Source organism: Rhinolophus hipposideros (genome assembly GCF_964194185.1).
Source record: "Rhinolophus hipposideros genome assembly, chromosome: 13".
NCBI classification, from domain to species: domain Eukaryota; kingdom Metazoa; phylum Chordata; class Mammalia; order Chiroptera; family Rhinolophidae; genus Rhinolophus; species Rhinolophus hipposideros.
This window is the reverse complement of record NC_138059.1, coordinates 18,833,231-18,860,254: the sequence shown is the minus strand read 5'-3', so window position 1 is coordinate 18,860,254 and position 27,024 is coordinate 18,833,231. Positions and strand designations below refer to the sequence as shown.

The following is a 27,024-nucleotide window of genomic DNA, read 5'->3' as shown; positions in this document are numbered from 1 at the left end:
TGAAAAGTGGTCCCTGATAGAAGAATCAGATTCTATATAAGGAAAAGAAATCACATTAAATGTTATTACCATACTCTTATCTAGAAAACATTGCCTCTAGCTTTTAAACAAGCTTATTACAGTTATGAAAGCCTCTCAAAGCCTCTACTCTGCTGTTTTCAAAACAGGGGAGAAGAGAAACAGCTAGAAAAAATAAATAAAGGATTTGTTAATTTAGGTTCACAAAAATGAGAAGTGAAGATTGTGCAAGGAGGGTAGATACTAATTAATTTGACATTTTCAAAACCAATCTTCTGAAGCAATGAGTTATTTATGTACTTTATGTCCTAAACTTTTTGTGTTTTTCCTGTTGGTTAAAAACACTTGGGTGAGTGTTCTCAGGTCCTTTCCTGCCTGGATTTCTTCTGCCTCTTCCCTCTTTCAAAATCATCCTTCAGGAAACCTCCTCTGATTAATTTCATTTTAAGCAAACAAACAAGGCATGTCATATATTAATATAATTCTTGCGATGACTTATCAGGATCTTCACATCACATTCATATGGGTGTACTGAACTGAATCAAGGTTAAACTTCAAAAGCAGATTTTACATATTGTAACATAATTATTACCCAATACTAAACACTCAATACTTGATACTCAATAAATGTTGAAATAAACACAATTTTTATTGTTAATCTTCCTAAAGAAACTATAACTTTTTTACACAATATCTATCCATAAGAAATTGGTTAAAGGAAAGAAAGCAAAGCAAAACAAAACAAGTTGAGAGAATCCAGGCTTTTTCAATCTTAGTCATATTTTTTAAAGTGGTGATTTGATTTCACCATCTCAATTCACCAGAGCCTGTCTATATGTTACAACGGTGTGTATTTCCTATTGCTACATAGATGAAAGTGAATCCATATAAACCATACCAACGCCATTATGTATAACTGGTGGTAAAACTTTATTATTCAAGTTTAGATGTAACAGACATCTTTGCTGCCTGAAGATTGTTTGCATAAGAAATACACCAAGAACATGTTTGTGAGTAGAAATGAACATGCACTATGAAAACAAAATTAAATAAAACAACAACAAAAAAATCCATGTGTTGTAAGAACAGAACTATTATAGCCAACATTCTAGTATTCAAATCAGGACTACAAATTGAATTCTTTCTTAGCAACATGAAATCATTCCATATGAAAGACATTTTCTGCTGGTGAATATTGCTGTAAGTTAATTTTACATTGGCATTTTGAGATGTTTCCCACTTCCATCCCTCCCTCACCCCCAAAATTATCCATGTTGTCAAATCGTCCACCCTAAGGAATTTGGCATTTCGTATTGTGATATTTGCCTTGTTGGTAGCCATTAAGAAACTATGGTTTTATCAGCCTTGTAATAGTTTTGCCTCTTCATAGCCAACACTATAGGCTGTCTAGTTATGATATTTACAGCTCATCTCTAACAAAAATGACCCCAACTTCTCCTGGCCCTTGGGAACTGAGAGTTTAAATAAGCCCCTTGGCCATATAATAATACTTGGCACTCCCATGGTGCCTTTCAACCAAGGGTCTCAAAGTGCTTTACAAACAAGTACTACATTACCATTATTATTATTAATATTATTATTATTATTAATATATTTTTTCCACTTTACAGGTGAGGAACCTGAGGCACAAAAAGAAAAAGTGATTTGCTGCAGGTCATATAATGAAAACCAACCAGGGGTAAAATGAGAATAGAGTTTTGGGACTTAGGGGTCTTGAAGGACCATCTTCTCTGATGAAGGCTAAATGTTATTTCCATGTAAAGGTTACTCTTGCTTTTCTCTGGTGTAGGACAAAGCGAAGCTTACGGCTCTACCTTTCCTTTCAAGAGAACAACACATGAGCACTCATGATCCAGTTTCCATCTGTGGATCAATGTTGAATTTCACATTTTCTTCATCCCTGACTTGAGACACTTCTACCTTAGCATCTTCCAAAGGTCCTAGTTACTGTAATAACTGTGGATGATTTCTAAACAATTGCACCGCTATCAGAACACTTGAGTCCACTCTCTATGAGACAGCAACTGGAAAACCAAAAGGAAGTGCTCTTGAAAGAAGCCATGCCTTCTGCCCTTGGCCAAGTCTTTCTTTGGGAAAATAACACAGCCCTTCAAGGTCTCGATGCTTGTCTTTCTCTTCTCTTCTCATGTACAGTTGCCCACTGATAGAATTCCACCTAAAAGTACCTACCTTTGGTTAGCACATTTAGTTTCATGTTCAGGTTGAATATGAATACTTTGTTTTCTCCTGTGATCTAGGATAGTCAGCAAACTTTTACCTACTTGCTCACCACAGATGCCCTGCGGTGTTTTTCTTTTTTTGCCAGGGCCCTCAACCCAAAGCCAGGAAGCTGTGAGCTCACATAAACTTTAGGTAAAAGGCTGGCATACAGCACAGGAGTTGACCACCAGCTTTACTTCATGCTTCCACCACTGGATGACAGACATTCCGTCTCTATACAGAGTTGCGTTAATGTTCACTAACTAAACAGACAGGCAGTTCAGAGGTCTCAAGACAGGTCACCTTGTGATGTTTTGCTAGCCACACAGCAGGAGGCTAATAATTATTTTTAATATTAAGCAGTACTGATACCCCTCAATTTATCAAGGAAAATGTATATCCTCAGGCATTTTTAAAATATATATACATTTCATATTTTTGGAGCTGTATTTGCATTGGATCATAATAGGGTATGTGCACAAGTGCAATCATAAACATAATGTGCTACCACAGGCTTCAACAAAGAGCTGTTAAAAGTAATCACTTTTTTCTTCTTCTCATTAATATTATCTTAGGAAAGAATTCCCATGCTTGTTTTCTAAAATCTACCGTTACTAAAAGAGAACCATTTAGAACAAAACATCACTATCTTAAAAGTTGATTTTTATTTTATTTTAAAAAGAACATCTCAATATGTCATGTAGTAAGAATGGGCACGCTCTTTCCCTTGGGAACTACAGAGTTAACATGTTAACGTTGAGAGCTCCATCCTTTTCTCATTTACTTAGAGTCGTGTAGTGTCTTCCAATCCACAACCTTGTGAGGTGGGCTGGCTCTTGATGATTTTTCTATCCGCAAAAACATTATGAATATATGGGTAAGAGATGAAAGGAGAAAGAGTGAGGAAAGGAGAATGAAAATGTATGAGCTGGTCCTGGCCTAAATTTTGACCCAAAGCTTGATTCAGAATATAGACAAGTCATTTTAAAAGACTTAGAACAATTTTCAAACAGCATACAATTTTAGCTGGCATATAGTTTTCATCACAGGGGAAGCCTTTTCCAAGAGGGGAAATTTCTAAATCACCTTGGAAGTCCTCAAAAAAATTAAGTACCTACATAGGTCATTTAAAAATCGCAACTTAAAAGGAATTGACTCAGACCTCTAAAAAACAAATAAAAATAACGACCAATCATATTTGTAAGATATTATGGAAGATGGAACAAAGGGTTTTCATTAAGTCATAAAACAAGGGGTATTTTAGTGTTACGATAAATTTTCATCTTTTTAAAAAAGCCCAACCTCTTCTCCATCAAAATATGGATAACAATGAAAAGAAAAATGAAAATCAATAACAAAGAAATACAGAATAAGGTCTAGTGTGTCCATGCTATCCAAGAATATTCTACCAAAAGTAGGCTGACCATAAATATTCCAAGAATAGTGATATGTATTTTCCAATGCTAAACATTACTACCCAGTCTGTCTGAGAAAAAAACAAAAACGAACCAGATAAAAATAAAAAGGCATACATGCCAAAAGTGAACAACTTGTTTGTGTCTGACACACTGACGAAACTGCTGACGGAGTTGTGTTGCCCCCAAAGTCATACCTGTAACATCGCCCAACTTAACCAAACTTCTGGTATTTTGCTGATTTGAGCAGTCCACATATAATGTTGCTTGAGGATAGCCAGAGTGCACTTTGTTACTCGTCTTTTTACTAAGAAAATTAAATACTGTGTTATTATTTGGGAAATCTCTTCTGTTTATTTTAGCTATTAATTGCCACCTCTCAACTCTGCCTGTACATTTGAGATGCATTCATTAGATTCCTAAGAAAGATAAATTACATCACATAATTTGAATGTCAAAGCTCCTCATTCCACCTCTTTATTTTAGTTTATGTGAATATGAGAGCTACCGGACAGGTGAGATCAGAATAGAGCCCTTTAAAAATGAAACTGAAGCAGAAGGCTTAGTCCTGATTTCTTTCTTTCCTTCTTTCTTTGTCTCTTTCTCTCTATTTTTTTTAACATGAAAACAAAAATGCAAGAATGGAAATGACAACACAACATCAGAAAGACATCATTTTAGCTTCATTCACTACAATAGTCACAATCTGGTTGAACTCTACCTGCCATCCAATTTTAAGAACCGAAGACCTGGCACTGTAAAAAAGAAACAAAACCCAAACAAAACAAAACAATACAAAGCAACTGCGAATTAATGTAAAAATGGAGTGCAAATGCGACTACAGAATGCAATAAAAACATCAGTGCTGCAGGTTCCAGCAGCACTTATCAAAATAATTTCTGCAATGTTTCATCTGAAACATAGACAAAGCAATAAAAAGAGGATATATGTGTATCATTTTAAGCATAACAATGTGAGTTAAGAGCTTAAAAATTAAACAAAAAAAAGAAAGTACTTGGAATGAATAGTGCTACCCTTTTTTTCCTAAGTAGGCATAAAAATATTTTCATTTCCTTCTTGTTTTCCATACCATTATATCAAGAACTTCCATTTGTTTCATGTTACCGTTTACAACTTTAATGCGCACCCACCCACACACACACACACACACACATACACACACACACACCAAAAGATATCTACCGCCATAGAAATAGTTGCTTCATTACCTTGTTTGCTACATTTGCAAATGTAAACAGCTAGGCAGAGCCAGAACTGACTCTAATGCATGATGGAATATCTTTGTTGCATACGTACACTGTAGAAAATAATTATTCAATATGTCAGGCACCATTATTTGAAATGTAATACATTAATATTTACTAGAAAAATAAGTTTTTTTTTCCTATTTGTTCTCCCAACTTCTTTAATGAAATAAGTTAATCTGACAGTGCATCCAGTAGCTTGTAATATCTTCTATATCTCCGTGGCAAAAAAATAAACTACTGGTTGGGACAATATAATGCAAATTATTAAAGTCAGTCCTTGTACATACATCCTTGTAGCAAGCATTGAGGCTCGACTAACAGCACCTTTAACCAATTATTTAATGTTCAGTTATTTAGCCCTATTTCCCTGAGCAGTTATGCTGAGGAGCTTTCCCTTCATGGATAGTTGTACAAAGCCTTAAGTATTAAAAGTACTATGAAGACATACTGCTAAAAATCCTATTTAATGCTACTTAACTAAATCTGTATACATCTAATGAAGGGATTGATTGGTATACATACCGTCAGTCTGTGGTAACGTAACCTTAGACGCTGCCTGACCACAAAGCTTGGAAATTATATTTAACCAAAAGAAAATAAATAAATACAGCAGGTTACCTTGTGGAGAAATACCATGTGTTCTACACAAATTAAGCCCATGGTCTGAACTTTTGTGTCCATCTATTCTTTTGAATGGAGGGGATCGCTTTAGTTAGAATGTGCCAAGTGAGATTAGTGATCAAGAGGAGGCTTAAAAAACAAATCCACACTGGTTCATCACATACAAGAAAGAAAATATCTGGCTAAAATAAAATTACTACATAAGCACTGAGGACATTGGTTTTAAAAATGCATATATATTTGGACAAAATGAACCTAAATTGCAAACAAAAGGACTACTTTCGAAAGGAATATGTGAACATCTAAAGGACAAAAATATCAGAGGGGGTGTGCATGTGTATGTACAGGCAGGGCTGGCCAAAAACATTGTGCCACCATCTATCACGTTTTTTTGCTGATCTCACACCAAGCCTAACCACGGGCTCTCATTTCTACGTCTAAATCTGAAATATGGTCAACGAGAGGAGACTGATGTTAAGAGGGCGCCATTTTCCTTTCACTGCCCTGGAGATTAGATTTCTCCTTGCCTGCCTAGGATTTCATGATACTTGTAAATTTAGGCAACAATTTATGGGTTTTTGAACAAATGAGCTAATGGCCAGCCCAATACTGCTTTAGACTTATAATATGTAAAAGCTTTCAAATTCTAGACAGCTTTGATCTTTCTTTACAAACATAATTATTATAGTCTGATGATACTTCTTATGGTTCGTTCCCACCGTACACATTCACCAAGATGGTTTTGACTTACTAGGTTCTAGAACATGACTATTTACCATCTTCCATTTTATTTTTTCTCACTGACCATTTGTCTCACTTTTTAATCTTGGTAACCTACTCATCAAAAGAAAGAATAATAAAAGAAGGGAATTTCATGTTGGATAAGGCAGGCTCTATGAAGTATTGTTTTTTAATAGGTCTTCATAAGACATTACAAGCTATTGAATTCCCATCAAGAAAACCTATTTCTATTATTTAATTGTGCTAAGTGCTAAGGTTTTACTCTTTAGGTTTTCCATTTTTTTCCGCTTGTGCATTGTTCCTATGCAGGCCCCTCTGGATATGAGTTGTGAAGTCATATTTGTCCGTGCAAAGATGCTGGCATATGCTGCACTGGAAAGGTCCACTGTCACCATGGCAACTCATATGCAAAGCATACATCACTTCATCCAGAAAGACAATGCCACAGTGCACACATTTTGTGGAAAGTTCATCTTGAGTACTTCTATCAACTTTCTCTGTTTTTACTACATTCAAGGGACCTTCATTTTTTACATTTGATGGTGCCTTTGTTTTTTCCTTGGCGGCACCGTTTGCAGTTGGCCCAGGTCTGGAATGCTTGATCGCCAAATCTAGAGGAATGTCATTGTCAGATCCAACAGCTGAAAAATGAGGAGGCAGATTGAAGGTGGGATAAGGCACATAGTTTTGGCAAGGATTTGGTAGGCCAGGCACATGACTCAAGTAGTGCGGATTCCCAGGAACGGAGAGCTTATATTTACTCCAGAACCGCAGCCAATCAGCTTCACTCTGGAAGTCATTATGTACAAAGGGAAGTCCAAAAAGGGGGTACTGGTACTTTTCAATAGGGCTGCCTGGTGGTGAATAATTTGGGTGTTTCGCAGGTCTCATGTATTTTTCTATGGGACTGCCTCTCTCAGAACTTCCTTTCCCTTCAGATACAGATGAACTATTTCCTGGGTCTCCAGTACTTTCCTGAGGACTTTTTATCTGAATGTGCAAAGGCTGCATCCTTTTGTGAATATCCAGAGTTTGGCTGACCAGGACTGGAGGCTGAGCAGAATGGCTTTTAGTCAATGAACCCTGGGCTTCGTATTTACTCAGGCTCGGGAGCGGAATTTCTCTCTGGTGACCTTCAGTTAAATGGTCTTCTGACCTCCTTTCTAAGGGGCTTCCATTGACCTGCTCCTCACTACCACCCCTCTGCTGCTTGTTGAGCTGTTCAGCCTGAAGTGCCTCTGGGTTAAGGCGTTTTCTTGTTCTTCTCCTAATAATCTGCTCACCGTTGTTTTGTTTAATGATGTTTAAAGGCCTGGGAGTCTGCAGAGAACGCACACACAATACATAAAAGGAAAACATTAAAAAATACATTAAAATTCATTAGCAATTCCTTACAAATAGAAACCATGCTTAAGTTCAAAGTAAGAATAGGCTTTATGTTATAGATTTACTAAATCTCCTCTTTTGGCCCTAAGCAGGACCAGAGGAAGAAACCAAAGCACACTTTTTTAACCTAATTAAATCATGCCCATCTTTGCAGGGAGGAACTGAAAACTTTAATATACTTAAACACAGCTTTTCCAAACTCAATGGATGTTTTGAATTGCATCATTTAGGGATAAAATCGTGGAGAAAGTTACTTGCAGAAATGTGATTTTTCTGATATTTCTCCACTTTTGAGTCAACACAGTAACATGAGAGATAGTTTGATGACAACTGTGGAAAAAGTATGCATTGCTATACATTGAATTGTGTCCCTCCCATATTCATACATTGAATCTCTAATCCCCAATGTGACTGTATCTGGAGCGAATATGGTCTTTAGGAGGTAAATAAGGTTAAATGAGGACACAGTGAGACGGTGGCCTTCTGAAAGCCAGGAAGAGAACTCTCACTAAAACCCGACCATGCTGGGACTCTGATCTCAGACTCTCAGCCCCCAGAACTGTGGGAAAATATTTCTAAGCCACCCAGTCTACGGTATTTTGTTATGGCAGCCTGAGCTAACTAATGCATACATTCTTTTAAATAATCACAAATGTGAATACAAAATATATCAGAGCACAAAAAAAACACACAAACTGACAGAATCATGAGGAAAGTTATCAGGTAATCAAAGCCATGTTAGTGGGAGTTTTTTCCCAACCCCTAATCTCTCATTTTTCCTTTCATAATATTTTACATTCACTAGGGAAGATTTTCCTTGTTAACAGGTGAAGCATTTGTTTTCTGTTGCAAATATAAATTCATGTGTAGTCTTGGTTCAAATATCCGATCTGTCATTCTACCTCTGTACTCTGTACTTAAATTGAATCCTGACTTTTCCTCAGCTTAAGTATTTTATTCAGCTTAAGTACTATATGATTGGTATTTATGTATATCTTCAACAGGTATTTATATTTTATAACTAAAATCCATAGATAATACTATAATAAAAAGTGTACTTGCAGTAAGAGCCCTAAATTTGATTTATAAAATCAAAAGAATAAGTTTAATAAATTCATGTATATTTACAGTTAAAAATGTGTAAGAATCTTTAAATGGACTAAAATCTGATTGATCTAAAAGATTATTGTAACAGGAACAATTTCCCCATAACATATGAATATATACAATATGTAATTTGTGAATTATTCCTAGAAATAGGAATGCAGGAGAGTGTCTTTTATATATTAAAAAAATATAAATATAAATCCTTTTTGGAATGTGTCTAGTGTCATGAAGGTTTTTTTGAAGGAAAGAAAGATAACACACTTGGTACTGACAATTCAATTACTGGTTTCAGAATAAAAATGACACATCCCTTGGATATGCCATGTTCATTTATTTTGTTCAGAGTGTTCAGGTGTATAAAGAGCTCATATTCGTATTATAAAAATATGCAGTATTTAATTTCTATCTCATAAAGAAACCTGAAATTTGCATTAATATCTTTTTTAAACTTTCATAACTTTTGTGGCAGTCTTTGACATGAAATGTGAGTATAACGTTTATGTATTTAAATCCACGATTTAAAAAAGCTCAAAACTGAAAACATCTCGTCTCTGGAGAGATGAATATTAAAATAACTGTAAAAAAAGTTTATATCACAGTTGTTAAATTATCAGAAGCTGGAAGAGTAGTTTAATTCCTGGCCTACGATTGGCTAGAGTTCAATTAAAATCATTAATGTCAGTACTCATTAAATGGAAGCTTATTGCTGTGCTTAAGTGGCGAACATTAAAAAAAAAAGTAAGGTGGTGTGGTAGTCGTGGGGAAAATCTTTCTACTAGCTACATGCTAATAGCTAAGATTTTTATAGTTTATCACTAATTAGTGATGTTGGCAGCATCCATTTTTTAAAGAGTGAGTCCAGTGGCCCATTTATCAGGACATCTTGTCTAAAATTTTATTCTCTGTAGCTATAATCTACTCATCGGCTGTGCTAAAAACTATGGTAAAATGCCAAACAAAATGAAAAAGGCAGAGGGAAACAGACTTCTGTTTACTAAATGGGGTATTCCTATTTTTAAAGGCAGCTCTTGTCAGCAGATAAACTTTCTAAACTAAAAAAGTACCATTCAGGGAGTCAAATGCATATACAGACCAGGGAATTTGCAAGTTTATATTTTCTTATAGGATTCTAACTAAAATTTGGGAAGAAATACTGGAGGTAGTCCAGTAAGCCATAGAAAGGAGCCAGCCAGAGATCTTAAAACACAAAGCAGCTTTACACCTTACTCTGCTCTGATGTGTGCCCTTTGGGCCCTCAGTTACCTCACTTAAATACGCACTGGAAGCATCGCAGAGATTCAGCTGGCTTTTTCGTATCTTAGTTCAGAAGTGCTCTTCTTAAAGTACCCAACCTCCAGCCCTCAAAGCAGCCAAGATGACACTTGCAAATTCCAAATGTAAACTTGAAAATAAGCATTCTTCCCCTGCTCTGTATTTTATACTGAACATGGGTGAGTCCTCTTTTAAAAAAAGAACACAAAACAATTTTTTGTGTATTTGTGAACTTTGAAGATGCCTCCTTTCTACCAAAATTAAGTTCACCAACTTCTGATAACCATTAGTTTGAAGTTCTGTTATATGTGAAGTTCCCAGAAATCAATCATTTTCCTCTTTTATATCAAAAGAAGCATCAGGCATTACTAATGATCTCAAACGTATCTCCCCGTTAACATCTAAGGCCATTTCACCATAAATCACAAGTGCACTCAAAGTGACTGTATAAAGCTCTGTGGGGGGAGGCACTGCAAGCCAGAGAATGGTACTTATCACACCACAGACCAGGCTGCTTCATAAAGCTGGTCTTGAAACAGTCTAACAAGTTCTTACCGAGTGAAGCTTCTGGTAGAGGCCACACGCGTTGCATACATATCCGCCATTTGCATTCTTTCGCCAGAGAGAGGTCTTCGTGGTCAAGCAATTGGCACAGAAAACACCGGAGCCTCTGCGCCTCTGAAATGGGAAAAAAAACACAAGGTCAGAGGTGAGTCACATGATCACTGGAGTTAGACCAAATCAACCCAGGAGTTTTGTCTTTAGACTAGCAACAATGACAGTATAAAACCACACTGCTCATAATGAGGTCAGGTTCAATTGTGTTTAATAGGCACCACTGATTTTCATTATAATTAACCCTACAGTGATGGATGAGGTGTGTGGGACACCAAAGGCTTTTCACAGAAAACAGCTTTAACTTTTTGAACTTTGGGTTTTGTGCCTTTAATGATGGCTCCTAAACGCTGAACCCTAAAAATATACCTTTTAAAAGTGTCAAAACGCAAGTCAAAAGACAGAACATGGCAATATGTTTCATACACTTTGGAAAAGGAAGAGCACATGCTACCTGGGCTTTAAAATATAGTCAAGCTTGGAATAAATGCAGCATGTCAACCATGTAAAATTAAACCCGATTTGTGTCTTTTTGTGTGTCATTCATGAAACGTAAGTTTAAGAGAATATAAGACACTCAATTGAGGTCTTTGGTTTGTAAAATCTGAAAGAGAACACAACACCCTCTATTTCCCAAAGTTAAGAGAACCAGTAGAAACTTCAGTCAACTAGAAGTGATTACTAACGAGAACCCTTCTGAGATGCCGGCTTCAAGCATACAATATAGTCCCATCAACGGCTATTTAATTATTTTATTTGACTCCAACTTGGACATCACAAGCATTTCCGAACACAAATTGATGTTAGTGGGCTGAATTCTGTAAATCGCCAGATTCAAAAATAATCTAAGAATACTTAAAAGTAGATAATTAGAATTGCTTGTTCCATTCTTGCTATCAAGTTAATGATTCCATTAAACTTCTCACTGAAACAAAAGTCAGGCTGTGTTTGTAGGCGCAAATACTAACAGGCAGGAAATGGAATTCTCTTGCTGAAAAAAAAAAAAAAAGAAAAAAAGGCAGCCTGAATTGCAACTCAGCTCTCCTTTCTCTAGGAAGCAAAGCCTTTAATGATAAAATATGAATGTTAGATAAGAAGTGGAAAAAGTCTTGCTGGAACCCAATTTTATTCTAAATTTAAAATTACAAACACTGTAAGTCAAAATTTCAGGGATTCATAAAATTTAGTCAATTTATTTAACTTGAGTCCATACTGTAGACCAGTGGTATCCCTGCCAAGAAAATACAATGGTTGTAATTGTACTCTGATACATTTCAAATGGAAAGCTTTCTGCAGACATAATTTTGGCTTCAAGACTGGAACACTTTCTTGGCATTGAAAGGGCATTTGATTCATCGGGTGTTTCACAATGTATCACTAAAAAGACCTGGTGAGCAGCCAGTTCCCTATAGGGTAATTTTTCCATCCAGATGCAAGTGCTATCAGAGGCCCTCGTCAGCTAAACTAATTATGATCTTGCAATTGCTGATGCCTGCTCACTCTAACATTCGACATCCTCCATTAATCATCAATACAAGGAAAATGAATGAAACGTAAAGAAATGAGGGCTGGTAAGCTGCACAGCCATAAAAATCTGAAATGAGAGCAATAATTTAACAAGGTTGGGGAATGTTTTTAGTGAGCACAAAGTCAGGCTAACAATTGCCCTTTTCAACCAAGAACACGATTTCATTAGTGTAGCAGGTTGTGCTACTTTAGGTGATGTAATAAAAGCTAGATTTTTTTTCACAGAGATAATCTCTGGCTCCCCTTTTTCTTCTTCCTCCCAAGTCAGGACCAGGAATGTATCATGTGTTTCTCAATCCCAACAAGAGCAACAGCAAACATTGGGTGTCAGTCCACAAGTCCCAGTTGGAACCTACTGCAAAAGTAGAGACCGCTGCTTCCTGAAAACCAATGAGCTATTAGAGGTTGTGTTTATCAAACACTCAGGGGCTCCCTTTATCGAAAGTAGATTGGGGAATCTAGTTAGGTTATAATTGTGAAATTTCCCTGGGGCCACGCTGTCTTTTTTCCTAGATCTAAATAACACGTTTGGCAAATAAACGCCAACTTGATTCACATAAAGGCAATGTAAATGTCCATTTGGAAAGTAACCCACTTGTGTGGCAGAGGCTCAAATTTGAATGTGTAACCAGTCACTCCAGCCTGCTTTTCTTTCCTTCTGCCCTGGGTGCTTGATACAGCTTGCCAAAGTGGGTGTAATCCTGGTTTCAGAGAGTGTTTCAATCCTTGCACAATTTTGTGCTTAATTCTCTTGCAAAGAAAAATGCCCTTCATTAGTTAGAACAAAAAATCCTGAAATTACAGCACCAGTTTCCACAGGCGTATCTTGCTTTATGGAGCACTTTTGCTCCAATAAAGGCTGGTATATTTTAGGTAAACTGTATCTAATTTTAAATGCATCCGGAGTTCCCTGGATTCAGTACTCAAGAGTCAGTGTGGCACAAAGGTTAATAATCAGATTTAGGTATCACACTACTTGTATTCAAAATATGTTCCTGGCTTTTGCTGGGTGCAACTTTGGAAAAGTTACCTAATCTCTCAATGCTTAAATGTCCCCATCTTTAAATGGGAGCTACTGAGAATATTAATGTGGGTTAATAGATGCAATCAAAACTGTGCCAGAGATATAGTAAATGCTCAATAAAAGTTAGCTATTTGTCAAGGTGATTCAATTATATTTCTTTTGTAAGAAAAATATTTTGTTAGTTTTTTTACCTCCTTAATCTACTTATTGAACATTTTAGATATGCTTAAAACGTATAGTTGGATATTATCAAATGTATTTCATTTGAGTCAATCTTATCAAATATGAGAATGGAAAGTTGAGTCAGAGTGAAATATCTAGGTGTTCACACCTAGAATTCAATAGGAGCATGCTTATGTGGGGGTGGAGAGTGGGAGGTAGGTGAGAAATACTTCACCCATTAAGTTACCTCCCATCTAAACAACTCTATCACTTTGGTAAGCACTGCAGAACCTTGTTTTTGGTACACTTGGAATTTCTGCAAGCAGCAGAGAAGGTGGGAGCAGTGGATAATGTCCTTTGCTGTGTGACCACGGAATCCTAAAACTATGCCACATCTCTCTCTAAATACAACACAGATGAGAACCGTGACCTGGTCCCACTGTGTATGATGTTATCTGGCTGAACACAGTAAGGCATTTCTTGTGAAGTTATCAATATCCTTAGCCCAATCAAGCACAGAGAAGCAGTCTGTTGCCAAAGGAAGGCAGAATAGAGGTTTCCCCTGCCCCACTTTTTAAAAACAAGCTTGGCCTTGTTAAAGACAAAGAAAGGCACTGAAGACCTTATTTTCATCATAGTTTATCACACTGTGTGTGCACTATACAGTTTTACAATATTTTGGCATTCTTTTACACTATGTTTGTAAAGGAGAGAAATCATGTCTCCTCACAGTCATCAAATATTGTAAGTATTAAGCATCTAGGAAAACGTTCTATCTTGAGTGGCTACACATTAATAAAGTTGAAGATAATCTCTCCTGCTATTATCTTTATCATTAGTAGTCACTCCAATTTTGGGGGAAAAAAAAAACACCCAACTTTTAAAAAATAACCCTTTCATATGTCTCGCATTCAGATTGACAAATTTAACCGCAATTGGACAGAGATGGCTAATGATGTAGAAAATAAAATCAAGAGAATGCATTTTCCAATCCTACATCCCACACTTATTTTTGAGAAACAGCTGAAGCCAGGCACTTTTTAGGTCCTGAGGCTACAAGGTCAGGTAGAACGAAGCTCTGACTCTCCTTTCTATAGATCATTATATTCATATGTCACCGATGGTTTCATATGTGCATGTGTATGAACACGATTAAGATTGTTTTTCCTTTTCCTACACACTGTTTTAAAGAGTTACTAGTAATGTGTAGCTCCATGACCTTGTGGAGAAGAGAAAAGGATCGAGTCCTATATGTAAGGACACTTGTGGGAGAGGAAACGATAGAAATAAGCAGCTGGCAGGTAACATCAATGGCATCACCACTCCTCTCCTCTCAGGCTGACGCAAAACCAGTCAAAGCATCCTTTGCCTTCCCTAGGTGTACTTTCTTCTTCTATGTGGGGTCAAAGAAGAGCGAAGAGCGAGAGTGAAGGAAGTCTGGCCGAAAACCCAAATCTATATGACAGTACCCTCAACTGAAAATTTCTACAGAGAAAATTCTGGAATCAATTCAAGGAACTGATTGCCTTTTTTTTTTTTTTTTTTTTAACTGCAAGTTTTAATGGTTTGTCTAGTAACTGTTAGGTCACATTTGTGTTGCCTCCATGTTATTTCTGTTGGCTGGTCATTTCCTGTGTGAAAAGGAAGGGTAGTGGTAGGAACAGTTAATTGTAAGGAATTTGGAGGCCAGTCCAGTGATTGGCCTAGCCAAGTGCTTTTCAGTGATAATCACTGAGAATTCTTTGGATCACTTTTCCTTTCTAAATTTCAAATGTATCATCACCACAATATTGATTTTTACAACAGCAATTTAGGTGATGAATTTGGACAATCATCCATACGAGGATTGGAAACAGAAAATGACGGACGCATTCATCACTTAATATAACATACACTTTAAATCCAACATACTATTTTTTTCCTGCTATAGAGTATACCAAAGAACTATAATGACTAAATAACTACTGGAAAAAAAGAAAAAAGAAACAACAACCAAAAAACAACCTTTAGTTATTAGGTTCACAGTTAACCTAATAGGGTAGGGTATCACTATTGTTAGACTTTTATCAAAGCTTCCAATTCAAGTTTTGCTTTTGGGGGCTTAAATTAGTCAGTTATATATCACTCTGGGTTAAGCCTTGGCACATGTGCTGATAAACCCAGATGTGACTTTAGCCAAAAAAAAAAAAATAATAATTAATTAATTAGTTAAGTTTTAAATTGGTTCAGATGTTTTTATTGCTTATTTTATTATTTGAAGATCAGCCCAAAACAAGCATTTTAAGGTTTTCAAATTTCATTATTAACAAAGAATCAATTTCATTTGATAAATAAACAGTAAATTTGATTGAATTATTCATTCAAGTGGCTTAACATTTTGAGACATGAATATTCATCTCCAAGTTATTAAAAGTCTCCATCGGTGAAGGAATGTGCAGAAATAATCCTTTATAATAATTTTCTATGAGTAAGAACTATACTGAAACCATGTAATTACATAACAGGCCTTGATAGGCAGAGTATTTACTCACATTTTTTTATGGTTTTATAGCTTAGCCATTTTAAATCAAATCAATCTGAAATTTGATACATGTGCTGTTAGTCTGGATGTGCCTTAAATATTTTAACTCTTTAATTTCTGTGTTTATTTGATTTTATGAAGACTCCTTTGTGAATTTCATTTTAGAGAAATGCACAGATGGTTATGACAGAAACTTCAGGAACGATTTTGCAGTAATAAAATTTCAGTGGTAACTTCAATTCAGTTCAGTTCTGGGAATAGTTATTCAATGTCCATCATGTGCCTGGCACTGTGTTAGAAGCTGGGGTTACAGTGATATATATGACAGATAAGGTCTGTTCTCTCAGAGTTTCCAGTAGAATCTGCTACAAACACACTAAGTGTGGAGTTAATGTGACACAGATTGTTCACAAAGATTGACAGTTTAATTCATGGAAATTACATGGAAACTTTTCTGTAGAAACCAAAGTATTTCCCATGAATAAATCTAATTTAAAGGCTGAAAGTTATCTAATAATCAGAGGGCTTACTCTGAGTTCCTTTATAAACATGGGTAATAGTCTAATCATTTTGGAAACAAGCTGACACTTCTTATTGTCCATCAGTAATAATGTCCTATCAATAATAGTGCCCTACCAATAGAGTTGATGAGTTAAATAATGTTCATTACTAATAGTGTTCATTACTATCATATATGTATATATATATATATATATATATATACACACACACACACACATATATATATATATATATATATATATATATATGGTAGCATTCAATAACTGTTGAATAAATGATGAGTATTACTTAAGTTGTTATCACTATTATTCACCATCAAGAGACATAGAAGGCCATTTCCCCTCCCAATTCCCCCCAATATAGAATTAATCAGCTATTGACTATGTATCAGTAGACTCTAAAGAATATACGGAATGCAGCACTAAAACTACTTAAAAATAGATGGTGGCTTACAATGAATACCTTAAATTAATAGTTAAAATTTTATCAGAAGCACAAGCTGGCCCGTATTTTAGAAAGAGCAGGGAAAGAACTCTGCCAACAGAAAATAATAGATATCAATATCTTGGCTGACCTTTGTTCTAAATAAAATTGTGAAGAATCAGTTGAAATGAACTGTATAGCAAGTATTTGCCTGCCTTAAAACAGCCCTCTTTGCCCTCAGCTTTCTTGCCAGAAAGCTGAAGAGACTCTACAAGGTTCAGCCAAGCACCCATCTTATAATCACCTATCTCAGAGTTTGGAAACAAAACCTGTTTACCCTGCTTATTAAATTCACTTCCTCAACACATCAGCAATGATAATGGAGACCAGTGTAAACAAAACTGACATCCCTGGCTAGGAGCAATGGAACAACCTCTGTTCCAGGACATGAGGCAATACATACTCTAGTAATCATACAATGTACCTAGGTACGAATGTGCTGAAGACTTATTCCACTGATGTGTCACCACACGGGAGTTGTCCAATATATCAGGAAATGCTAAGTGTGCTAAACACATTAGCTCCATTTCTTCTGAGATGCAATTGGTGACTCTTAGAGTGGGACACCAGAAATTAAGATTTCGCAATGTATATCCCACACTTTAAATTATTCATATGGATTCTTCAAATTTGCAGCACTTAGAAATGTATCACACAGATAAAGAACTCATTACACAGGTCTAAGAGACCCCATCTGCATTCTTTTGACTAACCCCATATATTTGATAATGAGGAAACCAAACATACAATGTCATACAAAAATACCATAACAGACCAGAACTAGAAAAACCCAGATCTTTGGAGTTCTAATCCATGCTGTTTCCATAATAATGTTTTGCTTTTATGGCGATACATATTTATATAGCTAAAACTATGGTTGAAAATTTAAGTCTGCACTGTCTTTTTTTCATTCCACGTGAAAGTCATTATTGTCAAAAAAACTACTTAAGTCTTTTACTCTTTCAATTTCTGCCACCATGGATCCATTTTCACCTTCAGCTATGACAGTCGTTGGAGTTGCTCTATAGGGACTTTCTTTTATGCCAGTGGGAAAACCTGACACCAAAAAGGGAAAACAAAAAAGGCGTTTTGGAGGCATAAATAATTTTAGTACCTCTTAAGTAAACTTCAGCATGAAAATACAAGAATTGATTCTGTTCTAATAAATTTATTTAAATATGTTTAGTAAACACATTTATTATGGGAATTCTTTACATTATAAAAAATAAAAATCTTGGCGATAGAAACGTGTTCTAGAAAAAGCCTAAAGTCCAAAGGGCTTAGCCTCTATGCATTTAATGAAAAAGACAAATACAGTTATTTTATATACTATCTATGTAGGGCTGCCTTTATAAGTCGATAATGATGATGATGGTTATTTTGAAAGAAACAGAAAATAGCAATCAGTAATTCTTTTCATATTAGCTAACAGATAATAATTGATCCATGAAGTGTTACCATGTCAAGGTATTTACATAAAATCAGTGATTTCTCAAAGGCTCCTAACATTTTTGGGAATCATAAAATCTTTCGATAAAACTTAAGATACTCTCCCCAGGGGGAAAGAATATGTATGTAAAATATTTTTCAAGTAATTTCAGGCTGTTCAAAAGAACGTCCATTACAAAATGTATCCAACAATTTTGTATGGCTCTGAGTGCCCATGGATCCCATGGTTAAGAACCCCTCATATATATTCTCCCAGTTTAGATTCAAAGTAAATTATTAGGTATTATTCTCCTACTTTTATTGATGTGGTAAAAGACTGAAAATGATTCTTTGACTTAGCTAGTGTCAGAAAATACATCCTAGTCCTTAAGTCTAGGCAAATACACAGGATTGTATTCTGAAAACCATTTTTCAATCAATTATCTGGTAGAATTCTCTTATTTGACTACTTTGTATCTTCTTTAATAATCACCATCATACATTTAATATTTATTAAGTACTTATTATGTGTAGGATAATACACTACAGGCTTAATTTCATTATATAACATCTTTAAAACGATCCTAAGAGACAGGTATTATTATATTTATATTATTATTATTATTATTATTCACTCCACTTTACAGATGAGAAAACTGAGGCTTAGAAACATTTTTCAATTGCTAAATAGTAGAGCTAAGATACAAACCCAGATGTCTCTCTCTTTGGTGCTGCAGTTTTTAACCATGTTTTAGGCCCTATTACTAAAGAGGCAATTGGGGAATTTTTACCAAAAATATTTCACCATAGCTTGGCTTTGAAGGACCCTAATCTCTTCAAACCACGCTTTAACAGCTGATCGAAATTATGCAATTTTTCAGGTACCAGAAAGAAATGACTCATCCTTGATCAGATATGGCAACGATCTGTTTTGAGGTTGATAAATACAGTCATAGCCAGAGGATTGCAGCATTTGGCTGATGGAGAGGTAGTGGCGCGGGAAGGGCGGTGGGCGCAGTACACGTGTTTTGATCCTGCCGTCTCAAGAAAGAAAAAAAGTGTACGTGCAATAAGCCTCTGCTGAAAAGCAGAACTTAGTGACACCACTGACTTAGCCCCTATGAATGCCAGTCGCATGGGAGGGCAACTGTGGGCTAGGATCTCTGCTTGCTTTTGCATTCGCCTTGGCTGGGCATGGGGCAGGAAAAATGGTGCTGGGGTTTTGACAAGTTCTGTAAACACGTATGTTCAGGTATCAGTTTATCGGGTTTACTTTATATATTTGTATGTTCCCTGATAGAGACCTTTTGCAACATGTGCTATCATCATTATTCAAGATAATATACTGCCAATTCTCAAAAATGAGATATTTTATCAAATTCTTCAGATTTGGATAATTTTAAAATATTTATAATTATTTTCCCTAAAACATTTTACCCCATTGTTTTATATATATATATATATATACACAGGTATATATATATGTTTTTCATCCAGCTATGGAGTTGACTTTGATGCCTTTCAAGTGTGTTATAATTTTCATTTTATTACAGAACAGCAAAGACCAAAATATTCTTAACTGTAACAAACCCTTTACAGGCTATCAAGTTTAGAGGACACAGTGCAGACTGGATGTTAAAACACAGAATGTAGTCTGCGCAGCAGAAGGATGGTAATTGCTGCTAATTTCCACTTAAACAATAACAACAAAAAACTTGTGGAAATACAGAATTAAATATACTGACGTTCAAAACAGTTAAGAAGCACGTTAAGGGACTCCAAACCTGTCAACCAGAGACCCTGATACCAAATATGCCATTTGGACTAAAACTTGACAAGACTATATTGGGAATATTTCTCGTGCCACATCACTCTCTATGACTTTTCAATACACAGAGGAGAGAAAAACATAAAGGAAATGACTTTGAACTTCATTTGATTTTTGAATCTATATAAAAAAAAATCTTGTAAAAATGTTATCTTGTTTTTATTTAATTTCATCTTTCCTCAGGACACAAAAATCGTAGGTATTTAAAGATACCTTTCCAATAGTTAAAATAAGTGCCTCGTATTATTATGTCATTGTCCAAAAGGAAGATATATCTTTACATAAGAACCCTGTGACTGCTATAGGTAAAACCAAACATGAACAGATAATTTTATTACAGAGAGGTACTGTGCAGACAGGAAAACTCTAAGCTGATTTTTAAAGTAATAACATTATTTTAAAAAGACAACTTGGACTTATGAATTTCCTTAACAATAATGATGTAATTTTGTAATAACTGAAATCTTTCATGGGAAAACTGCTTCTTTAATAACTCACACAGTCAATTACACAGGAAAGTACTGTACGAGGCTGTCCCCCTGTTGTCCACCCTCCCCCCCTTTCAAATAGCTCACGTACACGACTTCCTTTTCCATTACCAACTTGTCTGCAGTACCATCTGTAAAAACGAGCACATACCTTGTGCTGCCAGTTTCTGCTTTTGCACATCCATTAGTGGGACTGGCTGCAGCTGCTCAAGAAGAAAGCAATGATTGTCTTTGCTTTTATATATATATACATATATATTCCCCCTCCAGTACTACCATATCAGTGCAAAGCAATACACTGTCTTGGGTAGGGAAGTGTCTCGGGTCGGGAAGTGCACTTAATAACCTTACTCGAACCAGGTTTTCTGAGTGATCTGGAATTTGTTAATCACACTATATCAAATACCAAAGCAAAAACTACCTCATTGCATCAAGCACTCTCAAGACGACCCCTCAGTCATTCCTACCAAAAGGAACCGTTAAAATCATTTTGTTCTTTGACATTTTGTACATTGAACCACAAAATCAGGAAACCAATACTGGGGCCCGGAAGCATATCCTGGGATCCAAACCTCCTGGTGAGTGAGATTTTATTTCCTAAAAGGGGCTCTGAAAATATAACACAGCCACTAACTTTTCTAACACTTGTTTTCCCCTGCCTTATGCTGACGTTCTTTCTCTACTGGCATTATCTTTTTTTTTTTGTTTCTCTAGGCCTACATTATTAAACTGTTTACAATTTCTGCAGAAGGTGCAGATAAATTAAAACAAGAAATCACCCCAAATTAATTTTTAAAGTGATTTGCATAAAAGAAGTAACATTTCCCCTATTGTGGAGTAATATGAATAATAATAAAAAAAGATCAATTACCAAGCTGTTAAAATAAAAATATTTGAAAAAAGATTCACAGAGAAGTTGAAATTTAAACACAAAAGAAAAAAAGAGATCCAAAAAATTGATTTTGTTGTTTTCCTGTACTATTCCAAATTTACCCCAAATATATCAAAATGACTCTTCTTCATAAGAGGTACTTTGTTGTCAGCTTTGGAACATTTGACTGCCAATTCTGCCTTAGATTTTCATTTACTATTGTATTGTCTTAAATTATCAAGTAGCTCTCCTTTCTTAGCATTTAGGTCTAGGGGATAAAGTGCAGGATTTCAATTATTTGCATATGCAAGTCACTACTAGAGGACAGGGGCTTCTGAAGGAAAGGCCTCTTTTTCATTTAATCTTTGTATTATCAGTACATTGCACATAGTAGGCATTTAATTAACGACAGCTTAATTGAATTTATCAGAAGAGAGGACTGTGCTAATTTCAAAAACATTCTGTTCAAATGTGTGTATGTGTGCACACATACATATTGTGATCAAAAGATTATACTTTAAGTGAAGCTTTATTCATGAAATATAAATGGCAGTCATCGTAACAGAAAATAGGACTCAAGATTGAAAACAGTTTCACTTTTGTGAAATGTAGCAGAAGATTAACAAATTGTGCACCACATTTAGACTATTACATGACAGGAAAGAGAAGGAATAAGCTTTGCTTGCTTGAGCTTCTGAGCAATTTGCAGAACTAGCAGAAGTGGTATATGTTGTGTATTTGTGTGTGTGTTTGTATGTGTATATGTATACATACAGGAATGAATCCACTGAAATATTTCAGCACTAACACATTAGTGAGAGTTTGCTAGTTGCTTTTATTTTCATTAAAGTGATATCATATTTTATAAGTGTGGCTAAAATATAATACCAACGATGTTGTTAGATTAAGGAGAAAAATATTCTATGGGTTTCCTGGATCGTTGAGAATCAATATAATTAACTACATGTACAGAAGACTGTGAAAAAGAAATGAAGCAACAAGAGTACCTAGGAGTGTCTTATATATGGCAGACTAATAATTATTGATTTTAATGGGTGGAAAATGAGACCTCAATACCTTGTGATTCATTTTTATTACTATGTTAGAGTTCTCTCAATTTACACACACACTCAATCAACTCAATTAATAAATATAATTATGTATGGGAGAATACGGAATGCCATGTTTGATGTGTATCAGACATTTGACGAACATTGAATTCCTTCTTTTTTAATTTCAGAAGATACTGAATATCAACACATATTAGATTTTAGAAGATATTGAATAACTGAGTGTTTCATCTATATATATACACATATATAATTTAATCCCTACAGTTACATATTTATGCACATAGGCACCAAACTTATACACAGGACCCTAAATTTATTTTATTTTTACAACATGAAAATAAGTATGAATAAAACTCTCACATATAGGTGGCTGTCTTAAAGAAAGTTTAGCACATCACATATGCATTTAAAAAATGACTACCTCTCTCTCTTTTTCTCTCTTGATTTTTCTCTCTCCTTTCTTTTTTGACTATGTTCCAAAAGACCTTTAAGGATTTCATTACATAAACTAGTTTGGTGGCAAGTCATTCCCTTTCACGAGATTCATGAGTTTATCAAAGAATATATTTCTCATCCCAAAAGCTAAGTGAAAATTTAGGGAAGGAATCAGTGGCCATAGAATTTTTATTACATAAAGGAATGCTTTGTAGGTCAAGTTCAACAAAGGTCAAGTTCTATTACTCATTCTAGCTGCAGGTAGTTTTCTTCTTTTCATACAGTGTGATCACATAGATTATATACATTATCATTAATATGACAATGGGTATTTTCATTACACAAGAGTTAGACACCTTTGCTCAAGAATTAATTTCGGGTGCTGGCTATAATTCATGGCCATAAACAACCATGTGTAATTTGACATCTTCCATATATGTATATTCACATGCACCCAAACATACATTTAAAATACGGATATGTGTGTATACATGCACATCTTCAAAAAAAATGGCTTTAAGTTCCTCCAGTTTAATAATTTAAAAAATTCAGGAGGTGATAACCTTGTATTTTCAAATGTCTACTTTTCAAAACATAAAAGTTATACTTTGTTCCCAGGTAAAGGGTCATATCTAATTAGATAAAATATCTGATGAAAAGGTAGATGTAAAAAGTGGAAGGCAGAATCAATGAATCAATGCAACATAAGAAACCAGTAGATAGCATTTCATGAAAAATAATTTACGTATGATTAAAAACACTGGCAAAATAAAAATAGAAATAGCCATCTTCCTTTAAATTCATTCCAAATGAAGGAAAAGAATGGACTGATTGGTACCAGATTAAAATTCAAGGCAAGTCACATTTACCAAAAAAAAAAAAAAAGTAAAGTATGCCTTAAACATAAAAGTCCTAACTTTTAAAGAAGAAGAAAATCACCATTAGCAGAGATTTCGCTAATTAGTCCATCTAATGCAGGGCTTTTATGTTTGCAGGTTTACAAATTTCAGAAAATGACCAAATTATTCCACTTATATCATTAACTTGACCCCTTCTAGGATTTGACCTTCCTAATAGATTTATTTTATAAGATATGACATCTTGAACAGCTGTGCTATTCTTTCTTGAACTTGACTTTTTTTTTTTTTTCAAGCATGAAAATAGACTGATTTACTAAAGCATGAGTTTTCTTTGGTAACAGTGGGGGAAGGGAGGGATCAGAAATGGAAAAATAATGTGAGTTCCTATCTGAGCTAGTCATTTTGAAACTCAGAGAAGAACAGTGAAGTATTACAAACATTTGTGACTAGTTGAAGAAAAGATGTTGAAAGAATTTGAAAATATGAATTGAGTTCATTAATATAAGGAGATATGATTATTGAAAATGGAGAAGCAATTTCTTTGAAGGTTCTGATTTTTACACCCTCCCACCACTGAGTGGATGCCATTATATGATCATTGCAAATTACAGTATATTAAAAGTCTGGTTGGTAAGGCTCTAGCTCTAGGATTTTATTTTTTTAAAACTAAATATACATCCAAATTTAGACAATTTCAGGACATTTTTTTCTAAACTTCTTCCAGGGCAAATAACTTGCAGGCATATCGGGATTTTTAATCTATGCTAAAAATACCTCTAGATAGATTGCATTTAATGTAGCAACTAAATAAGCAGGTAGATTGAACCTAAATACCGGTCTTATTCAGAATTCTTTTAATAATAAAAAGCAACTCAGGATTAGATGAAATAGAAAGCAGGAACAATAAACGTTTAACAGTCCCCGTTTCTACCCCTACCCAATTCTCTATCAAGTTTAAGCTTGCAGAGGTAGTTACGTCTAAGAGTGATTTTTTTCACCTTGGCTCCACGTACCATCTTGATTGAAAATTCAAGAAAGTACTTCAGACAAACAATAAATTATAGCACAGCACTGAAAGCACATAACGAAAGCTATTTTTACACTTTTAATATATTAATTATCTGTTTATCTGATTACTGCTTCTAACAGGTCCACCATTGTCTAACTCATCCCAAGCACACAGTTCATTTTAAAAGAGGTGAAGACATGGGAGGGAGGGGCGGGGGGGGGGAGGGGAAGAATCAGACAACTCTGTTTCCAGTGTCTCAGAGATAATTGTTACCTTTCTCCTTTTCAACTTTAAAAGAAAGCAGTGTCTATTTTGCTCAGGGCAGCTGTTTAAGGCTCCTGATGTCAGAATCTTTTCAACTTGAGTAGATTTAGGATTATTTAAAAATGATTATTGTATCACACTAAGCCTTCTATTGCTGTTAATAATTAAGCATGCATAATGTCCATACATAGCATGGTAATTAACCCAGGAAATAAATATTCACACTCACCTTTGTGTGCCTGTATACACACATGGATGTATTTTACATAGGTGGTTCTAAATGGTTAATTTAAGAAAAAAATTTAGACAAGTCTGTGATGGGGAATGTAATATTGGTAGCCTGAGATATAATAAAATTATTAAAATATGTGGTGTTCTATTATAATTCTGAAATTCATATTTCAAAATAAATTCTGAGAAGAACATTCACTTATGAAAGAGGGTCTTCTGGAAGCTGATCCATTCTTTTATTTTACTATACAATATGCCATGGTACTATAACCCCTGAATATTAGCAGAGCAGTTTTATTTTTTTAATAGTTGAACAAAATCACCTATACTAAACTACTGTAACACAGACAGTATCTTTTTATGTTTTTTTTTTAAACACATTACCTTTATCACTTAGTGAATATTCATAAAATTTTAATTATTTTGAAAACATATTTTTCATTCGTAGTTTAAATGATTGGACTTGCTCCTATTATTCAATAAATATACGCATAATTTTTAGCTTAGCAATATTGGTATAATTTTCCATTTGAACTACAATTAAAATTCATTTTGGTCCAAGCCATGAACATTGGTTTCCTTTAGCTTTCTTCTAAGTGGATATAGGTTTTCCTTAGCAACCAATGCACAGTCTTCTCAAACCCTTTATTTCTTTGACTGTTTATTACCTGATGAAATCTTCTTGGCTTGTAGAAGTAGCAGACAGGAAAGGAAAAATCTTAACAACCTAAATGCCTGATATTTAATCAATAAAGGAATGATTTTCTCCGTTAAGAATTCACTGTTCAATAACTCTGCCTCTTCTCCTTTTTTGGGAACAGAAATGAAAACGCTGTTTCCCACAAAATCTAAATGCTCCAGACACCGCAGCACATTGAAGAGCATAAGAAACATACTCATACTCACTTATCGAATATAGATTATTCACCTATTATTTTTGAATACAATTGCCAATCACTTTCTATTACACAAAGATGACAAGGCCCAAGTCTCAACTCATACATCTACTTCCAGTGTATCTCAGAAGTATATATTCATAACATTCACTATATTGGTTTTCTCAGTGACAGAAAATCTACTTGTTTTGGAGAGCCCATCTTATTTCTTGAAGAAGGCAAAATATATTCAGACTACAGCTGATGAACAAGATGATGGCAGAACCACCTTGGCGGCATCCAAGGGTGATATTAAAACAACCAACCAGTATGGCATGGACACTGAGTGATCAGAATCAGAACCAGTGCTGGCTGTTGTACAGGAGCAGAATCCGGGGGACCCTCCATGAGGCCAGGAGCTACCCTTTCATAGCTAGATGGTGGTAATTCTCAGCAAGGGGCATTTGGGTAAGGAGGTATCAAGGCCCCTCAGGTGACTCAGGGCTGAGGCTAGTCAGTCAGGAAGCCTTCTGAGTGGCTTGAATATTCACCCCTGTGGCGTCACTTTTAGTAAAAATCAGACATAACTAGCAAATCACTGGTGTGATCTCATGGCTCCAAAACTGGTGCTGACCATTATTCTAAAGACTTACAACAATGTTCTCTCCAAAGTCAGCAAAAACCTGAGTAAATTGGCAGCTTCCTCAGGTGGTGGTTTTGAAAGTCTACATTCACTGGG

General features: G+C 35.2%; 1 protein-coding gene across 5 annotated transcripts in view; it reads right to left on the bottom strand.

Annotated features, from left to right (window-relative positions):
- Window positions 1-762: 762 nt before the first annotated feature.
- TRPS1 (transcriptional repressor GATA binding 1) overlaps window positions 763-27,024 on the bottom strand; it is a 240,607-nt gene continuing 214,345 nt past the window's right edge. For all 5 annotated transcript variants that reach the window (XM_081070309.1, XM_081070308.1, XM_081070307.1 and 2 more), the window contains exons 5-6: window positions 10,625-10,747; window positions 763-7,624 (exon numbers count right to left, since the gene is read on the bottom strand). In XM_081070309.1, coding sequence (XP_080926435.1) covers window positions 6,563-7,624; window positions 10,625-10,747 — 1,185 coding nt within the window. In that variant the 3' untranslated portion in view covers window positions 763-6,562. The remainder of the gene's footprint in view (window positions 7,625-10,624; window positions 10,748-27,024) is intronic.